Source organism: Lissotriton helveticus, chromosome 4_1 (assembly GCF_964261635.1).
Source record: "Lissotriton helveticus chromosome 4_1, aLisHel1.1, whole genome shotgun sequence".
NCBI lineage: Eukaryota > Metazoa > Chordata > Amphibia > Caudata > Salamandridae > Lissotriton > Lissotriton helveticus.
In genome coordinates this window covers 115,011,866-115,026,751 of record NC_136063.1, presented here as the reverse complement: position 1 = coordinate 115,026,751, position 14,886 = coordinate 115,011,866, and the positions used below count along the sequence as shown (strand labels likewise).

General features: G+C 43.2%; 1 protein-coding gene across 1 annotated transcript in view; it reads right to left on the bottom strand.

Moving 5' to 3' along the window:
• LOC144827953 (fucolectin-like) overlaps positions 1–14,886 on the bottom strand; it is a 294,181-nt gene that overhangs the window by 25,555 nt on the left and 253,740 nt on the right. The window contains exon 3 of the mRNA XM_078686114.1: positions 13,618–13,900. Within this exon, the coding sequence (XP_078542240.1) occupies positions 13,618–13,900 (283 nt within the window). The remainder of the gene's footprint in view (positions 1–13,617; positions 13,901–14,886) is intronic.

The window sequence follows — 14,886 nt, the reverse complement described above, 5'->3', positions numbered from 1 at the left end:
TAATTTATACTCCTGCTGCGGAGTTTTCTCTAACAGAGGAACATTTAGTTCTGGATTTGACTTAATGTCAGGATTAGAGTCTGGTTTCAGGCAGTCTTTGGAAGTGGAAATGTCTGTAGAAATGTCATTAAAAGTCTTGTTTCGGAGTCCATGAAATTTCTTGACATGAGACAGGTAGACCCAACCCTTACGGCCTTCCAACTTCACGGCCGTACGGGTGGTCAGAAGGACTAGTTGAGGTTGCTTCCAACGGGGCTCCAGCGGACTTGAACGATCAAAGTTCCTGACCAGTACTAGGCTTCCTGGAACGATTTCATGCGGTTTCACTTCGGTATTATCTGGAAATGCGGCGGCAACCTGCGAACGACAAGAGTGTAGGGCAGACATCAAGGAAGCTAGGTAATCTGTCAGCATATTACTGGAAACATCTGTAATACTGCGGGGTCTAGGTGTACCCCACATGTTTGGGGGCGGCCAAATACGACCTCATACGGGGACAGACCTGATCTGGAATGTGCAACCATGCGCATAAAGAATAAAGCAACTGGCAGGGCAACTAGCCAGTCTACACCTTTCTCTTTACATGTCTTGGCAATACGGATTTTCAGGGTCTGATTATGTCTCTCTACGAGACCGGCTGCTTTAGGATGGCGCACACAATGGAACTTCCACTGGTACCCTAACAAAAGGGAAACATGTTTCATGAGCTCAGATGAGAATGGCTGGCCGTTATCAGAATACACGACCCTAGGGAGTCCATAACGGGGGAAAAATTCACGAACCAACTGCTTGGCAGTGGTCGCTGCTGTGTAATCTGGAACTGGATATGCTTCTGTCCACCTGGACAAAGCGCATACAACTACGAGGACATACTTGAAACCTCGACATCGCTCCATCTGAATATAATCCATCTGGAGGACTTCAAAAGGGTGGTCAGGAGGTTGGAATCCACCTTGTTCCACCGGGATACTTTTACCTGGATTGAATTGACAACATATCATACAAGTACGGACTTTCTGCTTGGCTGCAGCTCGTAAATGCTTGTTGAACCAAAGGTTCTGGATACTGTCTAACATAGCTTTTTCTCCTAAATGTGCTGGACTATGTGCGGTATTGATAATGACTTGAACCATAGAGTCGGGGAGAAACCATGTGGCTTTTCCCTTCGTCACCCATCCCTGATCTGTCTGGACCCCTCCTTGTTCGGACCATTTCTTAATTTCTTCGGGAGTGGCATGTAACTGTATGTCTATGACATCTTGTGTAGGGTCCTTAACTGTCATACAAGTAGTCTGTTCTGGAGTGGATGTCTGTGTCTTGTTAACTGGAGTGTCTGGTGTCTGAGCTGTAAGCTTGGCTGTTCGATCTGCTAGATCATTACCTTGGGAAATGATGTCAGTAACTTTTGTATGTGCCTTGCACTTCATAATAGCGATAGATGTCGGTAAATGTATTGCATCTAACAGAGCTTGAATGAGGAGACCATGCTGAATCTTGGTTCCATGAGAAGTCATGAAACCTCTCTCCTGCCAGAGCACTCCGAAGTCGTGTACAACTCCGAATGCGTAACGTGAATCTGTATATATGTTTACTTTCAGGTTCTTGGCACGTATGCAGGCTTGGGTCAGAGCAACTAGCTCTGCTGCTTGAGCAGACAGGGTGTCAATACGGTGTGTTTCAATAACTTCTGTATCAGTAGTCACTGCATACGCGGCTACTAGTTCTCCTGTACTTGTTCTCATACATGAACCGTCCACATAAAGTGTCAGGTCGGGATCTGGTAATGCAATGTCTGTCAGGTCTTGTCTTGGCTTAGTCATAGTATTAATGACTTCCACACAGTCATGTGTGGCAGGATTTGAAGTAACTGATGGTAACAGGGTAGCAGGATTTAGAATGTTGCAGCGTCTGATTTCTATGTGTGGCTGGAACAGTGTCAGTTCATAACCTGTTAAACGTGCAATTGTCAAGTGCTGAGTCTGTGTTCGGTTTAAAAGAACTTCCACGGAGTGTGGAACTTGTACTGTCAGGGAGTGTCCTAATACTATGGAATCACTTTGTCTGATTGCTAAAGCTGTGGCTGCAACTGACTTGAGGCACGCAGGCAGAGCCTGGGCTACTGGATCTAGTGTGCTCGAAAAATAAGCAGAGGGCTTGTACTGTCCTGCTTGATCTTGTGTGAGAACAGATAATGCAGTACCATCACGTTCTGTGACAAAAAGTGTAAAAGGCTTACTGTAGTTCGGTGTAGCTAGAACAGGTGCTTGGCATAGAGCTTTCTTTAATTCATTAAAACTAAGTGTATGTTCAGATGTCCAAGAGAGGACAGTCGATACGGCTGCCTCCTGTGTCGTTAACTGTATCAGTGGCTTGGCTAGATATGCATACTGAGGAATCCATTGTTTGCAGTAAGAAGTGAGGCCAATAAAAGCACGTACCTCCTTCTGTGTCTTGGGCTGAGGAAGACTCGCTATTAACTGGATACGGTCTGGTGTCAACTGCCTACCCCACTTGGACAGTAAGTGGCCTAAGTAGATCACTTGCTGGACACAGAACTGGAGCTTCGAAGGGGACACCTTGTGCCCCATCTCGGCTAGGAAATACAGAACTGTAAGTGACGCTCGCTCGCAGTCACATTCAGAACGGGCTGTGATCAATAGATCATCGACATACTGGAGCAGGGCAGTGTCAGCTGGCATGTGAATATTGTCTAGTTGTCTTTTAAGTGCTTGACTGTAAATACTAGGACTTTCTGTGAAACCTTGAGGAGCTCGTGTGAATTTATAGCTCCTTCCATTTAGACAAAAACCGAAAAGGTACTGGCTGTCTGGATGAATGGGAACACTGAAAAATGCATTCTTGAGGTCTATTACTGTAAAAAATGTAGCTTCGGGATCAATGGCTGTTAATAGGGATGAAATATCTGGGACTACTGGATACTGGGGTATAATACATTTATTAAGTTCTCGAAGGTCAATCACTAATCGATATACTGGAGGTGCATTTGGATCAGTACGTTTCATGACTGGAATGATAGGAGAATTACATACATTGGAGTCAGTTTCTACAACCACTCCTTGAGCAATAAGCTCGTCAATAATTTTGGATAAGGCTGCTACAGCCTCAGGTGGCAATCTGTACTGTCTGATCCGTGGCAAGACTATACCTTGCTTGAGGGTCACACGATGGGGTGTGATTTGCATAAAACCTACATCAGTTGGACCTTGCGCCCATAAATGCTGGGGGACATTCAGTAATCTTGGATCAAAATCACGTAATACATAGTGACCTTTATAGTCCCTTAAAAACAAACGAACTCCCTCTGGGGAGCAACAAATTACTGCACCTAATTCTTTCAATGTTTTAATGCCTAACAAATTTTCTGGACATGATTTCGTAAGTAACAAATCAGTAGTTCGGGACAATGGACCAACTTCTAGAGTAACTGGCTTTGAAATCTCGTTTACAATAGGCTTTCCTGAAAATCCAAGGGAAACATTTCTAGAGCCTGAGAGCGGAGCCCCTGGAACCTCGTCATGACTGATAGTAGTCCTACTTGCCCCTGTATCAATCAAAAACTTTCTGTCTTTCCCCAATACTTGACTGTGTACATAGGGACCCTCTTGATCTACAGGTATCTCGATGAGAGGCAAGCCTACCTCCCTCTCTAGGCTGTTTCATGAATACTGTTGATACTCTGGATACTCTGTCTGAGCATACTGGTACATTTGCTGTGTAACAAGCTGTGTTGCAGCGATGGGCTGCGGTGCTGGAACTGTCTGTTGTGCATTCTGCGGTGACTGAGAAGTCTGTGAAACTTGTTCTTGTCTAGGCGGACGTGGTCTTTCTTTAGTCTTACCAGTTGCTATGTTGTGTTTCAGAACTGCACACTCGTTTATAAAATGACCTGGCTGTTTACAATAATTGCATGTCCCTTTAACGGGAGCTGCTGGATGACTGGCTTGATTCGGACCCCTCTTCTGACTGTCTTGTGGAACAGATTGGGCAACTAATACTTTCATTTTCGTATCTTTCATACGTCTCTTTTCGTGTTCTTGCTCTTCCCTGATTCTGTTCTGGTGATACTGGAGCATCTGGAGCATTTGTGACGGGGTATTAGCTTGCCAGGTACTTTCGACTTTCAATACTCGATTTTTAACTTGTGGACTTGAATTCTCGACTAGTTTAGTAACAAAAAGATGAGGGTATGACTCGCTACCTGTCTTCAAACCACTGTTAATGATAAAGCATTTCTCAAATCTAGAATAAAAATCACTAGTGTCTTCATCCTGTTTCTGTTTACATGCTGAGATTGCATCCCAGTCTTCCTTTTTCGTGGCTAATAATCTTGGCAAAACCTGAATCAATAACTCGGGTAATTCTTTACATTTGTCCCCAAGACCGGTACCTGGTACTCGTGCATTATCTTCAGCTTCTAGAGCTGTCCAATCAATCTTTTTCTCTCCCACCTCCCATTCTTTTTCCTTGAGTTTTTCATATATGCCCGCAGGCAACAGGACTTTTAGCATTTTAATAATATCTGGATACGTGTATTCTCCCATACGGAGCATGTCTTTTAATTCTCGATGGAACCCTGCTGGATCTTTGTCGTGACAGGGAATTAATTTTTTCATCTCTAAGAGTTCCATCTTTGTGATCGGGGTGTAAACAAATACTCGTTCTAGATCGCCACCCGTTCCTCTAACTGGGTGTACTTCTCGTAACGGATGCTGTCTATCTATGTAAAATGGTTTACTTTCTGGGGGTGAGACGTGAACAAAATGCGGGTTCAGAAACGTTCTATATTTGTGGCGCTGTTCTAGAATGGTACTAATTAAATCGGTACCTAAACCTCTCCATCTATACTGGAGTAACTCGTTCAGAACATCATGTAACGGACCTGGATCAGAATGCTGACCCTCATACAGTGTAATGAGGTGCTGGATCATATACATACCCACCAGTCGCTGCTCGGCTGGGGGCAGTTTCAGAAACATTTGTGCCACTATTTCGTCTGGAAAAGTGGTAGAATCAGTAATCCATCGGACTGCTGATCGGGCTAGTTCTTGTTCATACATGGTACTAAGTTCACTATAACCGATTCGTGATTTCAGAATGTGATCGGTAGCTTGAAATACTTGCTCAAGAGAACCTTGTTCTGGTGCTGGAAGATGAAAGACTTTCTTGTGTTCTAGGCGTGAATGTCGGTCGGGAAGTCTAGTTTTACCTACATACGCTATTCTAGTAGGATTCTCGTCGTCTACCTCTTCAGTAGAAGAGTCGTTTTCCTTCTCGCTTACTTGTGCTTCTTTACGTTTCTCGTGTAACCTTATTATTTCCTTACGAATTTTCTTGTACATACTCTCTATACTACTGAGTGTCTTGTGTCTTCCCTCGGCTATATTATCACTCCACCTTGTCAGAACTTTCATTTCGGTCGGATCTTTAGTCGGACAATCTTGTTCCCTTATTAAACAATTGATTAGAAACTTTAATAGCATGAGCTGGGTCTCAGCTTTCCTTAGAGACATGATTTCACCAATACTTTCTGGATCATCCCCTGTACGGATGAAACGATATATTCTGTCTAGATCTTCTTTCATATTCGGTAGGGTGTCCAAATACTCGGTCACCCGTCTTACACGCAATGAATATATAACCATATTATCATCGCCTCGGACTGGATCATAACGGCATTCGGTAAGAGCTCGTCTGATATCTGCAACGGACTGATATTTGGGCGTACGCTGTAACGCACGTTCATGTAACTCGACTAATGTTACACGTTTGTGTGGCGGCGGGGTACCAGGAGGACCTCCCCCCGCGGCCCCTAAACTGGAATCGTCGACGGATACTCTTCGTGCTGGCAGAGTGACCGATGTAGCGGGTACTTGTACTGTAGGCTGGACCGGGGGTACCGTAACAGGTGCTGTAACAGGTGCCCCGGTGGCTGGAAGAACAGGAATTACATTATTTACAGGAGCTGGCGGAACAGGATTTGCATATTCTGGGACTGTGTCGTCCAAATAGGACGAGAGAAAAATATCAGCTGCGGTCGGTTTGTGACGTAGCTTAATCGGAACTAATGGCGGCGGAAAATTACATGGTGCTTCCGGGGTTGCTTTCGGCAAGCCCTCGGCAAGAAGAGGATACATACCCTTAATGAGGGCATTTCTCTGTCTGTCTGACTGTTCGGCTTTAACTCGTTCACCTATTTCGATTAATTCCCTTTCTTGGGCTCTTTCAGAGGATTCTCTACTTAATTCTGACTTTCTGATTTCTTTCTCTGTTCTTTTGTGAGATTCTTTGCGCCATAACTCGATGGCATCTTTCTGGGACTGTCTGGATTTCTTTTTCCATAATGCTTCTTCTACTCGCATGATGCACTCGGCATCCCATGTACCTGATACAGGCCATCTATATTTCTCTTCGAGATGTCTGGTGTAATCAGACCATAAATCTAGATACATTATGGCACTCAAGCCATGCTTATGATACATAAAATGACCTGGACTGTCCCTAGGCGGGACAGGAACTGCTTCCTCGAGCAGACCTTTTCTAGTTCTTAGCTGACGTAATTTTGAGAACAGAGGCATAACTGGACTGGAGTCTAGACACAATACTATACACAATGAACACAATAATTACTTGAAAAACAACTCATTCATACCACGACATTGAAAACACATGGAATAACATTTAGAATAACAGTTCGGACAAGATACTACCTGAAATACCGAGAACAGAACACATGAATTTCTCGAGAACAGAACTTACTAGAACAGACTAGATGCACTGCTGAAACAGTACGAAACTTACCGGTCCCATAAAGAGACACGTCAGGACCCGCATCCACCTAAGTGGACACTTCGTGTTGGATCTGCGTACCCAAACCCACGGACCAGAGACAAATTAATTGACCCTGTCTAGATACTACCCCAGCAACGGTACTCACCGGGCAGCAAGAACGGAAGGCCTCGGACTGGACTGGACTGCTACGACGACGGACGGACGAACTTCGGACTTCAGTTACAGGTGGGCCTCCGGATACCTCGGACCTTGGACTCTCGGCTTGGGCTCTGGTCGGGACTCGCCGCGTTCCTCCACCGCCTCGTCTGGATGCTGGACCGCAACCTCCGTCTCCTCCGTGGGCCTGAGGGATACTTGAAGCAGAAATATCTGCACGTGCACGGTATGGTTCCGTCACGGCTGCAGAGGGTCAGGGGGCTTGCGTGGCTTCTCCGGCGCGTGGGGAAAGGGCAAGTCCCTATTCGGGCGCCATTATGTGGTAAATAAATAATTAATTACCGGTTCTATTTTTGACTGGATACAATATAACAGATAGCTCAATAAATAAGAGTCAAGATTCGAGGTAGCTGGAGTTGACAGGCTTTAATTAAGCATAAAGGACTGGAACAGGACAGCCTGTACGGGGATGGGATGGCAGGGCCCGACAGCTGCCGGGGCAGGATCTGGGAATGGCTAGCAAACTTTAATAACAGTGCACAATATTTATAGTTAAACAAATACATTGTATTCAATACAGTAGGCGTAGCAGTAGGCGGAGTTTGTAGCAGTCGCGAAAGATAAGGCATGAAGTGGGTCTAACAAGAGGTGTGTATGGGGCGTATACATAGACATGTGGTGCAAACGTAACAGAATATGTCATAAATGGGGCGGAAACATGGAGGGGGCTACCTGAGCAGCTGGGACCTCTAACCTAGTGGTGCGCGCAAACTAACAATGACGTGTTACTAGGGAGAACTGGGGGGCTATGACTTCTGCACTAGAAGAGGAGACGAAAAGTCTGGAGTGTCAGAGCGACATGTACCTAAAGCCTATCTAGTATCTAATGTTTAGAGAACATGTTGATAGAATCCAAAAGTTATCAGGGCAAAGGCTAACAGACATTAAGACTAGTGCATGCATAATTCTACATGTAGTGTGTGTGCGAGGAATATTCTATGAATATTAATACAGTATTTCTCTTACATGGAGACATAAAGGCTAGACCATGACGGAAACTATTGATGCGATTCAGTAGCTTAGGAATGCAGAGAAGGAGGGCTGGACTGATAACTAGAAACATAACATACTCTTGGCAGACTGGGAGGCAGAGCCAGGCCTAGCCGGGCACCGCGAGGATACAGGTGGGGGCTGTATCGCTCCTTAGAGAGGGTTCAGGAAACAGGAGCTGAATCTGAGTCCGCCCCCTTTTGAGGCCTAGAAACGGGGACAATTCAATGAATTAGTGTGCACACCGTAAAATGTGGCAACGTAGCTTTACATAGGCCTGATATTCGTTGTATTCACGATAACTGGAAACTGGCATACTAGAGATGGACACAACTGTAATTGCGTCTTTAATCGATCAGAGGGGGATACATGCATATCGATAATAATAATAATAATAATACTGAGTTTTCTAGAGCGCGAACAGCTACCTCACGAGGAGGTGTCCCGGCGCTAAAACGTACCACAGAGGTCCCGGGGCAGGAGTGGGAGACCTATCGAGGCTGGCAAAAAAGCCAAGTCTTTAGCAGCTTTTTAAAGCAAGGTTCAGATGGAGCCTGCTGGATTGCTTGAGGTAGGGAGTTCCACAGCGCAGAAACATTTGCTGAGAAGGTGCGACCACCAAGGCGTGCCTTTTTTGCTCGTGGGACAGCCAGCAGAATACGGTCATTAGACCGTAGTACACGGTTTTGGGTATACCTTGAAAGGCGTTTTTTTAGGTAGAGTGGACAGGAGCCGTGCAAAGATCTAAACGCGAGTGTCAGGGCTTTGAATTTTATCCGGTTGGCGACAGGGAGCCAATGCAGGGTTCGAAGATGCGGAGAGACTGACTGTTTGAAAGGAATTCGCAGTAGCAGCCTCGCAGCCGCATTTTGCACTACCTGCAGTTTATGGATTAAGAATTGTGGGAGGCCCAGATAGAGACCATTGGCGTAGTCCAGCCGTGAAGTAACAGTTGCATGGACTACCATTTTTCTGCAGCTCTCGGGTAGAAGTCTAAGGAATTTTCGAAGGTTTCTTAATTTACTTAGGCAGCAGCCGGCCACTTGTTGGATATGGGAAGAGAAAGACATCTTATCATCCCATCTCACTCCGAGGTTTTTTGCCGAGTGACTGGGCAAGGGTGAGGGGCCCATTTCCACCGGCCACCATAGCTCAGGGGCGGGGACAGGGCCTTTACCGAAGAAGATGACTTCGGTTTTATTGGCGTTTAATTTTAGTTTGTTGGTATTCATCCAGTGTGCAATGTCCTGGAGACAGCCTTTAAAATTTGCAAAGGATTCCTGTGTCATTTCCGTGTACGGAAATACCAACTGGGTGTCGTCGGCATATGAAATTGCCTTAACACCCCAGTTGGCAATAAGCGTAAAGAGGGGGGCCAGGTAGATATTGAATAAGAGAGGGCTGAGGGCCGAGCCCTGCGGGACTCCACAGTTGAGGATTTTAGGTGTGGAAGAGATCGTCCCGAGTGCCACCTTCTGCGTTCTCTGAGATAGATAGGAGTTAATCCAGCTCAGCGCGTGGTCTTGAATGCCTATCTCTGCCAGCCGACTGAGTAATCTGGCGTGGTCCACCGTGTCGAAGGCGGCCGATAGATCCAGGAGTACCAGCATAGCTGAACTACCTGCATCTAGCGACCACCTCACTGACTCGGCTACCTCTAGGAGCGCTGTTTCAGTACTGAAACCGGGCCGGAAACCAGATTGAGTTTCATGGAGAATGTTGCTGGCTTCCACAAATTTACTCAATTGGCGTTGTATCACTTTTTCCAGCATTTTTCCCGGTGCGGCTAGAAGGGATATAGGGCGGAGGTTCGTCAGATCATCTGGATCCCGATCATGCACATATGACATAACATGGGGAACACGTAGGCACATATAACATGGCAAAATTTACTTTTCCACAATCTCTCAGACACATTCCTCTCTTATTTCCCCCACCCCTACCTCATTGCTCTACTCCTTTTTACGCACTGTTCCCAAAGCCTCCTCCATTTACAAGCATCTCCATACCAATGACTCCATCAGACCCAAAACGAAGGTGGAGGAGTGTTGGGAACAGGATTTCACCACATCTTGGTCAATTTCACTTTGGGACAAGATTTGGACTAAGATCCGCAAATCCTCGAGAGCGGCAACCTTGATCCAGTCTTTGTTCTTCATTTACAATAGGCTTCTCTTTACTCCCTCTAACCTTCACAAGCGTTTCCCAGACACTCCCCACATATGCTGGTCTTACTCTTCCCCACAAGCGACTCTGTTTCATATGCTGTTCTTATGTAAATCTGTACATGACTTTTGGTTGCAGGTTTGGGCTCAAATCAATGTAATTTTTCATACTTGTATTCCTTTTTCTTACACTAACATTTTCCTAGGTAGTCTCTCCCCTTGTTGGGAAGATGTCGAATTGAACCTTCAGATTATTGATTTACTGCTAGCTGTTGCATTTCAACAGATTACGGCCAACTGGAAGAACTTTTCTAACATCTCCTTTAAAGCGTGGTGGTATAACGTCTGCCACAATCACAGACTAGACACTGCTTTTGTTTTTCCAGCTCACATGGCCGCCAAAAGAATGGACTTATGGCTTCCTGTCACGCTTTATCTTGATGGTTGTGCTAAAAGTTCCTTTCACCCGTTACCCTTGCAGCAAGAAGTCTCCAAACCTCCTTAATTTGCTCCTTTAATTCCTTCTCTTCTTTGTTTTACCACTTTCATGCTCCTTCTATGCGCATTCATACAGGTACAAACAATGTTCTTTTTTCTTTTTTTTTTTCTTTAGCTCTTTCGCCCAGATTTTCTTTCTTTCTATTATTGTTCATAATTATATTGTTATCATTGCCTACTAATGTTCTCAGCATTTTATACTCTTTGTGTATTTTGTACTGACACCTTGTTTTTCCTCTGCATACTCAATAAAGATTTTTCTGGAACTTAAAAAAGACATTCGGAGAGATATTGCCTGGGTGAACGGTATATATATCTACATGTGATGCAGATACAAATCATTGTCATGAAAATGCCATGTACTGTGTAGTAATAATTTGTGTTTAACACACAGCTGATACTAATGCATATCATTTTCCGATAACTGCTTGATGTCTAACTTCACTATGAGTGACTGCATTTAACTTTTTTCTCAACTAGCACATCTGTGCACAAGGTAGTTCTCTTCAGTGTCAGTGTTTTTGTTTTTCCTTTCCTATAACTTTAATGTTACCTTTGTTTGCAGCACTGAATAAGCTAGCACAATTATTTCTACCAGATAACAGTCCTGCTTTATCAGTTCCAGTCTCCTGCCAATGCTATTGTAAGTTGGTTTTGAAGCATTTTGTTTCACAGAATAACATGTTGTGTCCAGTTGAAACTGCTCTGCATTGAGGTACTCGCTTTTCACTGTGAAGGTAATACACCAACCAAAAGCTACAATATTATACATGACTATTTGTGAGCAGATAATTCTTCAGGGCACGTTGTTCTGGACTCCTTTAATCAATAGTTCTTTAACAAATTTTGTCTGGGAAGAAAAGCAGCATTTATCTAAGCCTGGTCAGGAACCTTCTCTCCTTTCTAGAGGTTTGCTAAGTTTTTTGTACTCACGGAGTTCTGAAAAACTCTGCTCCACGTATCAGAGTTTTTTCTCATTCACCAGCAAGAAAAATCCAATATTAGACCACTTCCCTGCAAGATTTCCCAACGCAGGCGGTCACGGATGGTTGCAACCAGTCATGTTGAGAAAACGTCCAATCGCGTTGAGGAAGCTGCTGCTTGAGTAAAAATTCTACTTGAGCGGCAGAAAGAAGCAGCGCCCTCTTCAACTATGCAAGATGCAGTTCGTGCTGATTTCAAATTGCTGGACAAACACCCAGTAGTAAAAATACCTGTAAATGGCATGAGGTAACCCACTCCACTACTCTTGGAACTCGGCGTATACTGGAGGATTTTTCTCATCAATTTGCAGAGTTCTGTGTAGTGGAACTCATGAACTACTGCCAGCCTCATGTTTATCCTGTTTAATTTGTTGCACATGTAGACCTACTTTTTTAATTTCCTTCTTTGTCAATTTCTTTCTTTCTTTCTTTCTTTCTTTCTTTCTTTCTTTCTTTCTTTCTTTCTTCCTTCCTTTCTTTCTTTCTTTCTTTCCTTCTTGCTTTCTTGCTTTCTTTCTTTCTTGCTTTCTTGCTTTCTTTCTTTCCTTGTGCCTTGGCTTGTCGCCTTCTTTCTAGGTTTCGGTCCTCCTGTCTTTCCTTCTTGTTTTCTTTCCTTCTTGCCTTCATTTCTTTTTCTTTCTTCCTTTCTTCCTTTTTACTTTTTTTTTCTTGCTCTCTTTGTTTTTTTCTTTCCCTCTTTCCTTCTTTCTTCGTTTCTTCTTTCTTACTATCTTTTGTTCTTTCCTTTCTTTTTTCTTTCCTTCCAAATTTCATTACAGCTGTCTTTCCTTCTCGCTATTTTCCTTATTCTTCCTTCCTTCTTGTCTTCTTGCTTTCTTTTTTGCTTTCTGTCCTTCTTACCTATTTCTTTTCTTTGTTCTTTCTTTTCTTTATGCTTACTTTCTTTACTTCTTGCTTTCTTACTTGCAGTATTTCTTGCCTTTTTGCTTTGTCTATTCACTTCTTGTTTTCTTTCTTTCTTTTTTTCTCTTTCTTTCTTGCTTTTTCAAAGGTGGGAGGCTGGCTGCCAATGGCTGCACAATTGGCTTTTTTAGGTCTGTGTTAGCAAAGTCTATTCGATTTTACTAAAATTATGTTTGTGATATAGTTACTTACAGGGGACTTCAGCCACACGTAATCCATTTGTCTGTAGTAATTACAAAAACCATGAAAAAACAAGAATAGGCAAAATTCTGGTGGACGATGCCAGACCTATTGACTTTGCCAATACTTGCTAAATTGGTATTACAGTGTTGCGTTTTCTACTTTTTCAACTGTTTTGTTACTTATAAGTGCTTCTCACAAGTCTGACTGCTCTGACAGCTACCCAGGACTGATATAAGGTTTTACAACCGCACCTGAATGAACCTGATATGGAATTATGACTTTATTACATGGTGAGGTCACATGACCACACCATATCATTAACCACTAACCTGATAGATTCAAGCAATTTTCTGACTGCTTTGTTCTGCAAACTTCAAACTCTACATGTTAGTTTATGGTAGTGTGGCATAGATTACTTTGCAGTGGAAATAATGCAGCTTCACTAAGGCACTCTTTCAGTTTAGCTAAAAGGTCGGTTTGAGGGAGCATTTCCTTCCCGACCTTGGTGGGTCTAGCTGACTATCTCTGCCACAGAGTTATCTTGCAAACCTGAAATCTGCAGCAAATATAACTTTCATGATTTTGAGCTTTGGGTAGGATGTGGACAGTGGATGCCCCCCATATTTATTGACAGGACAAATGGAGTCTGCACCACAGTCCTAACACTGTTTTGGTCCTTGTTTTTTCAGTGGCCATATGGCTTATTATCCATCAAACTCTGAGAAAGAAGGTTTCAGGCATTGCGTCTTAGCTTTGATAATTGATTAACAGTGGGAGGATAATAGGGGTTCAAATCATTATTGCTTACTAAAAGTATTACAGTTCATAGAACAATATCAATGACTTACATAGGGTTGTCCAAATTTGGAGAGTCTCCTACACGAACTTCAGCCGACAACAGGCGTTTTGGGCAACAGTCCTTTCTGTTAAATACCTTGATTGCGGATATTTTGTAGGTCTTTCTCAGATCCAGCCTCCACCAGGGACCAATTTGTTTTTCAGTGTGGGTGCAGGAAGAGTGGTCAAAAACATCATCCGTATTTCCATCTATGGCAAGAGAAGCATAAGCCCATGCTTTTCCCTCAAACTGAGTACTGTGACTGGCAATTCCTTGCTTTGCTATATTAGTTTCTGGAAGAATGAAGAACATAAAGAGATTTGACTCAACAAGAATAGACGAGGCTGCATAATCATCAAACATTTATGCAAGCTACACCTAAAATGGGCTTGGCACATTTTATTAAATGTACCAGCAAATATAGAATGAAGGCTAAACAAGCAAGCAACCATGAGAGAGAGGGGAAGTCTAGGAGCATTCTTGGGTGTACATGTGTTTTAAATAGTCCTTTGCTCATGCACCACCACAGGCTCACACATTTCTCAGACATCTGAAGTTGAAGCCTAGAAATGATCTGTGGGCTATATGTATGAAAGTTAGGAATATTGAATTCCTAATTGAGATTTTTAGCAAATTGAAATTAGGAACTCACTGTTCCTAATGTATCTAACACTTTTAAGTTTCAATACTGATGTGTAGGTTATATAGTAATATTTATATTTTGCTCCTTAGTTCTGTGAATTCTCCACTAAGACATGCCTTTGAACAGAAAAATTATATAAGATATATAAGCTCCCTAAATCATTTCATTGAAGGGTATGCAAAATACGCCAAGTCCAGAGTGCTAATATGACAAAGTACATTTATTAAAAACAGTGCTCAATTAGTGTCTATAATAATACACTGAAAGTGCAGCATCACTCAGTCCAAAAATAATTTAAGATGTCTTGACTATCCTCCAAATGGTGCATTCTTTAGAAAATGTGGAATATGATCCAGCTGAAGGGCTAATAGTGTCTCTATACAAGCAAGCATTACATACCATTGTTTCTCAGTTGGGGTGGCTCTTTGCAAAGCAGTAGAATAACCCTTGACTAAAACTGAGTAGATCTATGACTCAACTTCCACGTCTATTCTAAAATGCAATGAAAGTAATTTTCACCTAAACACCCTGACATTTGAAGAACAGCTATATTGATAGTACTCTGGCACATCAAGGGGAGCCATGGCTGCTTCAATTTTGGTTAATATTTATGTTGATCTATTTGCAGAAGTGCTA